The 10094-nt window shown below is 38.1% G+C and overlaps 2 protein-coding genes across 5 annotated transcripts in view; both read right to left on the bottom strand.

Annotated features, from left to right (window-relative positions):
• dennd5a (DENN/MADD domain containing 5A) overlaps positions 1 to 2732 on the bottom strand; it is a 69127-nt gene extending 66395 nt beyond the window's left edge. For 3 of the 4 annotated variants that reach the window (XM_016247521.1, XM_016247523.1, XM_016247520.1), the window contains exon 1: positions 1536 to 1909. In XM_016247521.1, coding sequence (XP_016103007.1) covers positions 1536 to 1635 — 100 coding nt within the window. In that variant the 5' untranslated portion in view covers positions 1636 to 1909. Of the gene's footprint in view, positions 1 to 1535; positions 1910 to 2358 lie in introns of those variants that run through there. The other variant, XM_016247522.1, reaches the window with a different exon arrangement.
• Positions 2733 to 8471: 5739 nt separating this feature from the next.
• LOC107562786 (transmembrane protein 41B) overlaps positions 8472 to 10094 on the bottom strand; it is a gene marked incomplete at its 5' end in the record, with an annotated part of 9328 nt that continues 7705 nt past the window's right edge. Inside the window, one exon of the mRNA XM_016247508.1 lies at positions 8472 to 9682. Within this exon, the coding sequence (XP_016102994.1) occupies positions 9513 to 9682 (170 nt within the window). The remainder of the gene's footprint in view (positions 9683 to 10094) is intronic.

A 10094-nucleotide genomic window follows, 5' to 3' on the forward strand; every position in this document is an offset into this window, starting at 1 on the left:
CCTACCAAGTATTGAGTACATGTACAGTAGATGAACATACTTTCCAGAAGGCCAACAATTCACTAAAAAAATTTTTTTATTGGTCTTATGAAGTATTCTAATTTGTTGAGATTTGAATTGAATTGGTGGGTTTTTGTTAAATGTAAGCCAAAATCATCACAAAAGAACCAAAGACTTAAACTACTTCAGTCTGTACTGTGCATTGAATTTATTTAATACACGAGTTTCACAATTTGAGTTGAATTACCGAAATAAATTAACTTTTCCACGACATTCTAATTTATTGAGATGCACCTGTATATATATATATATATAATTTTATGTAGAGGGGCAAATGAAAAATTGGTAAGCCAAGAACAAATCCAAAGCACTGGCCCAATCCTGACCAGCAGAAACTACCCTCGTTGTGCTCTGCATCCATAAACAGAATTTCCTGGAACTTAAATTCAACAAACAAAATGCAGTGGCAGATTCACAGTGTTTCACCTTTTACATATGATTTAAAACACCACGGGTGCAGTTCACAGAGCAACACAAACATACTGACTCTGACGCAACAGAATCCTTGTGAAATGAAACAGCCTTTTTTCACAAAAATCCATGAACATTTGAGAGGAAACTGAGGCTCTGATTACAGCAGTGGAAATCTACCAAAACAGAAAATGCAAGTTGAGGAAGCCTGAAACCACAGGAACTCTGCACTCTTACCCAACAAGACTTCACGTGCTGGTTCAAAAAGCCTTTTAGATGAGACGATAAGAGTAAATGCTCCACTGCAAACACTAAAACACGGTACAGCCGGAGTAAAGAAATGGACTGTTTAAATATATTTAGACAACTATGTTACGTCCAATCACAGTGAGTGAATGCTGGAGATGAAGGAGTAGATCAATAAGATATTAGGTTGGAATAATATCATAATAAAACCTTGTTTTGATGAATGCTGAACATGAACTGTTTATGAAGGAATCAATCCTGCTGTGCACGTGAAGTCAACACAAATATAAATTAAATCACTTGATTATATGACGACTATTACAGAATATAGATTCATTATATGACTTTCACTGCTACTGATCTTCAGTCATTAGACGGTAAGTAAATAATGCCAGTCTCCCTGCTTTGGGTTATGTTTTATGCTTGTATAGAGGATATAAATGGAGGAGCTATTTAAATGACATATGCTTTATCTTCTGCTGAGTTTAATTAATTTGAATAAGCTTTTCCCGATAAAAGTCAGTACAATGTTGACAGGTTTCCTTTAAGACAAATCAAAGGGTCTTGTAAGGTCAACTAACTATTTTTGTTTGCACGTCCAGTGTCTGTGAATACAATATAACATAAAACTCAACACTCATGTGTTGAATATTAATCACGTCCACCATACTGAAAAGACATTTTCGCTTATTTCAGCTGTTTGAAAAGCACAATGATTGATAAATCACATAACTAAAACTTAAACGCATATATACAATAAAACCACATGTCGAAATCAGAGTCCTACACAGCCTCGGTCGGTCTTGACCGGGTCTTACCGGACAGCTCGTCTGGTTCTAAGCCGCTCTCGGTGTCCAGACCGCAGGTCACGAAATAATCCGCGAAGCGGCAGGAGCTCGAGCTGAATCCGGTGCTCATTTTGAGACGGCTCCGCTTGTGCTCTTCTGTGTGTGGGTCTAGAGGAGCGCATAGTACGAGCTCTCTGGATCACTCTGCGCAGCTATTGCCGATGCAGACCAAGGCAGGAGCCCAGAGCGCCAGTCGCATTGTGGCCTCCGGTACAGCTGTTGTCCGTCCTCAGCCCCCGCTGGTGCGCACGCGCGTCGCTCTGCTCTGGATGCCGTTATGCGTTAAGCCCCGAAGCATCATCGCCGGAGACCGAACGAACGCCGCCGCATCACACTTCCGCTGCCAATGCATAATCGCTTGTTTAACAGCAATGAAAGTCAAGTCACACAGTAAGTCGTCAACCAACAATGAACTTTAAATAACGGCATAGGTCTGCGGTTTTAAGAATGTGTCATAATAAATCGTAGCAGCATAGAAATGTGTTGTTTGATGTTGCCCTCTGGTGATGCATTTGGAAATCACACGCATATAACTTTAGTGTCTCCTGAAATAAAGCACATGATCAGCCTTCAGTTGGATTTTCTTGAGAAGTGTAACATAAAACTCAACACTCATGTGTTGAATATTAATCACGTCCACCATACTGAAAAGACATTTTCGCTTATTTCAGCTGTTTGAAAAGCACAATGATTGATAAATCACATAACTAAAACTTAAACGCATATATACAATAAAACCACATGTCGAAATCAGAGTCCTACACAGCCTCGGTCGGTCTTGACCGGGTCTTACCGGACAGCTCGTCTGGTTCTAAGCCGCTCTCGGTGTCCAGACCGCAGGTCACGAAATAATCCGCGAAGCGGCAGGAGCTCGAGCTGAATCCGGTGCTCATTTTGAGACGGCTCCGCTTGTGCTCTTCTGTGTGTGGGTCTAGAGGAGCGCATAGTACGAGCTCTCTGGATCACTCTGCGCAGCTATTGCCGATGCAGACCAAGGCAGGAGCCCAGAGCGCCAGTCGCATTGTGGCCTCCGGTACAGCTGTTGTCCGTCCTCAGCCCCCGCTGGTGCGCACGCGCGTCGCTCTGCTCTGGATGCCGTTATGCGTTAAGCCCCGAAGCATCATCGCCGGAGACCGAACGAACGCCGCCGCATCACACTTCCGCTGCCAATGCATAATCGCTTGTTTAACAGCAATGAAAGTCAAGTCACACAGTAAGTCGTCAACCAACAATGAACTTTAAATAACGGCATAGGTCTGCGGTTTTAAGAATGTGTCATAATAAATCGTAGCAGCATAGAAATGTGTTGTTTGATGTTGCCCTCTGGTGATGCATTTGGAAATCACACGCATATAACTTTAGTGTCTCCTGAAATAAAGCACATGATCAGCCTTCAGTTGGATTTTCTTGAGAAGTGGGACAAAACAGGGTGCAAAATTGAAAAAAATAAAACCTTGTACTCAGACAAATGAAACTGCATTTATGTATCTTATATGTACTAAGCTACTGAGCTATGCTTTGATACAACCTCCCAACTTTTCTCTTTTTTAACAAAATGTGCTTTTTTAGCTTGGACTGTGTAATATAATTTCAGCTTTATCTTTAACAGCATTCAAGATGTTTGTAACAGTTCAAAACACATTCTGGTGTTAGCAGACAGATTACACTTTCACATGTGACCAACAATTCCACAACAAATATAAAAGATCATAATGAAATATTATCCAAATATTCAACTGACGGAGTTGACACACCTGACGGAGGTGACGAAAACCAGAATTTGTAGTCATTTTAACTATCAAATACATTGAATCAGTCAATTACTGTATTAAAACAAACAGTGAGTATGGTATTGTTTATAAAGCTTTTATTCAAGAGGCACATTGAAGTATTTTGATGTATCACTGGAACACAAAATCTTATGGTGGTGACATCTGACGGTGTTGACAAATGCAAAAAGTGGGGACGCAACTTTAAAATAGTATTAAACATGCACGTGTCATTAAATAACAACCTTGCTTTGATATGAGATATTATTAAGTGTTGCTTTTGATAAAACAAGCTCTTTTTCATCATTAAAAAAAAACATTTTTATCCATTTTATTGCATATGAATGATTGAACCCTTCTCTGTGGACACACTGTTTTAGACGTAGTGAGAGGACATTAAGAAACACAGATTTGGTATAATAATGAGAAAATTAAATTGAAGGTGATAATTGTGTTAAATACATTCTATTATTAATCCCTCGTGACATTTAAAATGGAAAATATTTTTATTTTTAAAGCTAATAGCAGTTACCCTTGCTGGACCTGTTTTGTCCCACGTCTCAAGAATGACTGATAGATATTGTGCGTGATGGTAATGACACTTTTCCTTTTTGAATAAAATTGGATGAGCCTTGCCAACACAAGCAGTCAATTAACGTAACCGAAGTTCTAAAAAATAAATGAATTACGAATTGTGTAAACAATTAAGATACTGCCTCACTCAGATCGAGACAAATTTCGTTATTTTTAACAATTATAATTTTCAACTTGTTGCTTGGCTGTCCTGGCAGAAAAGTGATCTTATGTACATTCATTCATTCATTCAATTTATTAATCTTTTTTAAATCTCCAAAATGAAAAACGTTTGGTATGATGGCAATGACAGCAGTACTGGGGACATCAGTTATTTGTCACTTTTTCAATTACTTTTTGAATGCCAAATAAATTAAAATGTGATTTTTAAGCTGTTTTGCTTTTGATATATAACATATTTATTCAGACTTTAACATTTATAAGTGGGGAAATTACAAGGTCTGGGTGGTAGACAAGATCCAGGGCCACAACAGCGAAATTCCAGGCAATTTTTTCAACAAATTTCAACACATTCAAAACAATTCACAAAAATAAGTCTACTGAATTATAAAAATATCCTAAATGTGTATGTATATATATATATATATATATATATATATATATATATATATATACAGTATCTCCCAAAAGTCACCCCTCACATTTCAGCAACCATTTTAATATATGTTGTCAAGGGACAATACTATAGAAATGAAAATGGGATATACTTTAGACTAGTCAATGTGCAGTTTGTATAGCAGTACAGATTTACTGTCCTCTAAAAATAACTCAACATACAGCCATCGTTCACTAAATAACTGGCAACAAAAGTAAGTACACCCTAAATGAATATGTCAAAACTGTGTCCAAAGTGTCAATATTTTGTGTGAGCACCATTGTTATCTAGCACTGCCTTAATCCCCATGGACATGGAATTCACCAGAGCTGCACAGGTTGTTGCTGGGATCCTCCATAATGACATCACTGAGCTGCTGGATGTTGGACACATGGCGCTTCTCCACCTTCCGCTTGAGGATGCCCCACAGGTGCTTGATAGGGTTCAGGTCTGGAGACATACTTGGCCACTCCATAACCTTCAGCTTTCTCAGCAAGGCAGTGTCATCTTGGCGGTGTGTTTGGGGTCGTTATCATGTTGGAAAACTGCCGTTCGGCCCAGTTTCTGAAGGGAGGGCATCATGTTCTGCTTCAGTATGTCACAGTACATGCTGGAATCCATGTTTCCCTCAATGAACCGCAGCTCCCCAGTACCAGCAGCACACATGCAGCCCCAGACCATGATGCTACCACCACCATGGTGGTGTAGGCAAGACACAATTTCCTTGGTACTCCTCACCAGCGCGTCGTCACACATGCTGGACACCATCTGAGCCAAACAAGTTTATCTTAGTCTCATCAGACCACAGGACATGGTTCCAGTAATTCATGCTCTTGGACAGGTTGTCTTCAGCAAACTGTTTGCGGGCTTTCTTGTGAGCCAGCTTTAGAAGAGGCTTCCTTCTGGGTAGACGGCCATGCAAACCGACAGCGTGCGGCTTATGGTTTGAGCACTGACAAGCTGACCTCCCGCTTCTGCAACCTCTAAAGCAATGCTGGCAGCACTCATGCGTCTGTTTTTTGAAGCCAGCTTCTGTACCTGACGCACAGCACGAGGACTCAACTTCTTTGATCGACCCCTGGTGAGGCCTGTTCCGAGTGGAACTCGTTTTAGAAACCCTCTGTATGACCCTGGCCACTGTACTGCAACTCAGTTTAACGGTGTTACAGATCTTCTTATAGCCTAGGCCATCTTTGTGGAGAGCAACAATTCTAATTCTCAAATCCTCAGAGAGTTCTTTGCAAAAGGTGCCATGTTGAACATCCAGTGGTCAGTATGAGAGAATTGTACTCAAAGCACCTAATTTTAACTGCTCTAATACAAGATACACAAATTTGTATGGTCCTGTCAAGCAGACAAAAACATGAACATGATGAATAGGACACGTGGCTTTGCATGGTTAAACGACATGCAGCTGTTATCACTTAAGAGTGTACTCACTTTTGTTGCCAGCTATTTTGACAATAATGGCTGTATGTTGAGTTATTTTCAGAGGACAGTAAATCTGTACTGCTATACAAGCAGCACACTGACTACTCTAAAATATATCCAAGTTTCATTTCTATAGTATTGTCCCTTGAGAAGATATACTAAAATGGTTGCTGAAAAGTGAGGGGTGTACTCACTTTTGTGAGAGACTGTATATGTGTGTGTGTGTGTAATTTAATTAATTCTGAGTCACTATATATAGAACTATAAAAATGCATAATTATAATAATTACGTCTCAATATAACTTATGTCAAAGGGTCTACACTACATGGAGCGGTCTATTTACATTATTACAATAATCACAGGTTGCCCGGACCCTTATGAAAAAAAAAAAAAAAAAAAATGAGAGCTCTAAGTAAATTCATATCTTGATTCAAGTAAATTGCTAGCAGACACATATGGTTTCTTTTATGGTTACGAGGGGTTTATTTACATTATTAAAAAAATCAAGGGTTGCCCGGACCCTTATAAAAAAAAAAAAAAAAAAACATTATGAGAGCTCTAAGTAAATTCATATCTTGATTCAAGTAAATTGCTAGCAGACACATATGGTTTCTTTTATGGTTACTTCATTTAAAACAGCCTTCATTTTAAGATGGCCACACACACACACACAAAATGAAGAAGAAACTAATTCAGAAGAGGCAAATGTTACTCATGTATTTAATCATGTCATCATAAATATATTATGTTTCAAGAAGATGGACAGACGTGAATGAATAGATTTTTTAAAATACAGGACACGACAAAATAGTCAATTAAATCGTACATAATACTGTAATCAGTAACCTTAATTTATTGATAAGAGTTCTGTAAAAATTTGCTAGAGAAAAATCAGGATGAGTACAACTTGGTAAATTATAAATTGGTCAGAGAGGGTATATCAACTCACTACTCATCATCATCATCATAACAAATGAACAAATACAGCTTGCTGAGGCTTGAAACTGTTGCAGAACAACCAAATAACTCACATCCGCTCTCTCTGTTTAGTGCCATGTAACATCAAGAGCTGCTGGCAACATTTAGATGACAAAAACTAAATGTTAGGTTTGACATTCAGATAAAAACTGCCAATATAACTTAAAGCAACATGAGAGAACAATTCAAATGAGGTAACAGTGTAATGTAATCTGAAATAAGAACCGTCCCTCATCACACCCTTCCAAGTAAGAGAAATTTCAGTGCAAATGGTTTATTTATCCCCTTGCACATATTGTTGATTTCTTTCCCAACATAAAACTAATGCAGTCAGGAAACTAGTATATTGAAGGTTTAATGACTATTATATTCAGAAAAAAAACAGGAAACAGTATTGTAGCTATTAGATGAAATGCAAGTCATTTTTGTTTTACTGAAAGGCAAATTTAACTGCAGAGAGTTTAACTGCATAAAGTCCCCACTAAGTTGCGTCAATTAAATGAATAGTTCACCCACAAATGAAAATTACTTACCCTCAGGCCATCCAAGATGTAGTGCCATGTAACATCAAGAGCTGCTGGGAACATTTAGACATTTACAGATGACAAAAACTAAATGTTAGGTTTGACATTCAGATAAAAACTGCCAATATAACTTAAAGCAACATGAGAGAACAATTCAAATGAGGTAACAGTGTAATGTAATCTGAAATAAGAACCGTCCCTCATCACACCCTTCCAAGTAAGAGAAATTTCAGTGCAAATGGTTTATTTATCCCCTTGCACATATTGTTGATTTCTTTCCCAACATAAAACTAATGCAGTCAGGAAACTAGTATATTGAAGGTTTAATGACTATTATATTCAGAAAAAAAACAGGAAACAGTATTGTAGCTATTAGATGAAATGCAAGTCATTTTTGTTTTACTGAAAGGCAAATTTAACTGCAGAGAGTTTAACTGCATAAAGTCCCCACTAAGTTGCGTCAATTAAATGAATAGTTCACCCACAAATGAAAATTACTTACCCTCAGGCCATCCAAGATGTAGATGATTTTGTTTCTTCATTGGAACAGATTTGGAGAAGTTTAGCATCACTCGCTTACTAATGGATCCTCTGCAGTGAATGGGTGCCGTCAGAATGAGAGTCCAAACAGCTGATAAAAACATTACATCACATCTGTGCATATTTCTCTCCCAATTCAGACAAGACAACTTTTTTACCGAAAAAAGCAATATCATGGATAGAGTGACTAAAATATAATTTTAGCCGGAAGCAACGGATTGAAATGAAAAATGTCTTAATGGTGGATTTGTTTCTTATAAACATGCAGCTTTTCCCACCACAAGACATTAATTGATGGACTGGAGTCGTATGGATTTCGTTCAGATTATTGTGATGTTTTTATCAGCTGTTTGAACTCTCATTCTGACGGCACCCATTCACTGCAAAGGATCCATTGGTGAATAAGTGATGTAATGCTAAATTTCTCCAAATCTGCTCAGATAAAGAAACAAACTCATCTACATCTTTGATGGCCTCAGGGTGCATGAAGTTTCAGCTAATTTAAATTTTTTGGGGTGAACTATTCCATTAAATAGACAGATTGAATTTAAAATGGTTTACAGTGAATTGGCTCGACTAGGTCCACGAAACCAACTGTAACAGTTACAAATCTCCTATATTTCCAGAATTTAATACTTCCCTCTGTCACGTGGCTAAAAACAAATATATAAATGAAACACAATATTATACAACTTAAATTATAAATTATTTCATTAAAAAAAAATCAATCATTTGGCATTTTGTCCAAATGTAAAGAATGAAAAATGGTTTGAAGTTATGCGTGACTCAGTATGCGAGACATCAGGATATTCGCTCCATTTCTTTTACTTCAAGTAACTTATGTTAAGGCAGAACCTATCTATATGCAATCTACAGTCTTGATCTGTAATACTAATGTGGCATCATCCATATTGATCAGTTTTGGGGGAAAATTAAGTCTATAACAACAGCTAAGCACTATCATCTACAGTTAGCAGCAGTACACAGGGCACTGTTAAGAGATCGTCCATTCAGATCCCTACTGCAGTCTCAGCTGGCATGAGAAATAAGAAAGAAAAGCAGTAAACCCACAAAGCTCACCCTCAAAAGGTTTCTGATGCATGTAATACCTCATTCTCAAACACATTTGAATATTAAATCAGCAGTAAAAAAGGTTGAAGTTGGCACTTTCCATTTTAGCTCAGCAACTTCAGAGGGAGTGAAAATATGTCTCTTTCCAGTCTATCTCACATAAACCATTGCTGTTTTGTGGAAAATATTGAGAAAATGAAAATCCGCTGAAGACATCGATGTGGAAAATATTGCTTAAAGCTAGAGGGAATAAGTGCTGACAGAATTTTAAATCCCATGAAAGTACTGTTGAAACAATGGAAGGCCAGTCCTGACAGCCACTGGCTGCCCGTTATATGATGAAACAAGGGTTTGTCATACATGCATAAAAGAAGAGAAGAAAGCAAGGAGAAGTTTAGAGAACCAGAATCATTCCTGAGTTGAATCAAGCAGAGGTGGTGATCTCTACTCAAGTTTCTGCTGGAGTTTCTTCTGAAAGCAGACTGGCAGGATGGAGACCACAGCTAAAACCCCCAACACCAGAAGAGAGTTCCAGGACACGGCCTCGCCAGTTGTGGTCAGTTTGTACAACGTCGTCCCTGCGTTTATCGCCACGAAGGATGGAGGGGCCACTCCTATAGAAGAGATCAGATAACAGCTATTAGATTATTTACTTATACAAGCATGCAATGTTGTAGTTATGTCATCAGTTAAGTCATGAAGTTTCCAAAAAAGGTGATTAAAGCTGCCTTAAAACTTTGCATGTAAGTATTTGTTATATATATATATGAGTCACATTTAAGAACATGTCTCTGAAATGCAGTGGTTTTCAAAACTGTCCTAAAGCAGCCCAGAACTTTCTCCCTTCTCTAACACACCCAATTCAACTCGTCAGCTCATTACTAGAGACTTTAAGACCTGAGGTGGGTCAGAATAGGTAAAGAGATGTGTGTCAGATCGGCGTCATGTTCAGCAGCAGAAGCTCTTAAAGTAATAGCAGTCAAAAAAAACCAAATAACCCAGCTGCTGTGATGTCTGTTAATCAAA

This window comes from Sinocyclocheilus grahami, unplaced genomic scaffold, assembly GCF_001515645.1.
Source record: "Sinocyclocheilus grahami isolate Dianchi unplaced genomic scaffold, SAMN03320097.WGS_v1.1 scaffold840.1, whole genome shotgun sequence".
In the NCBI taxonomy this organism is placed as follows: Eukaryota; Metazoa; Chordata; class Actinopteri; order Cypriniformes; family Cyprinidae; genus Sinocyclocheilus; species Sinocyclocheilus grahami.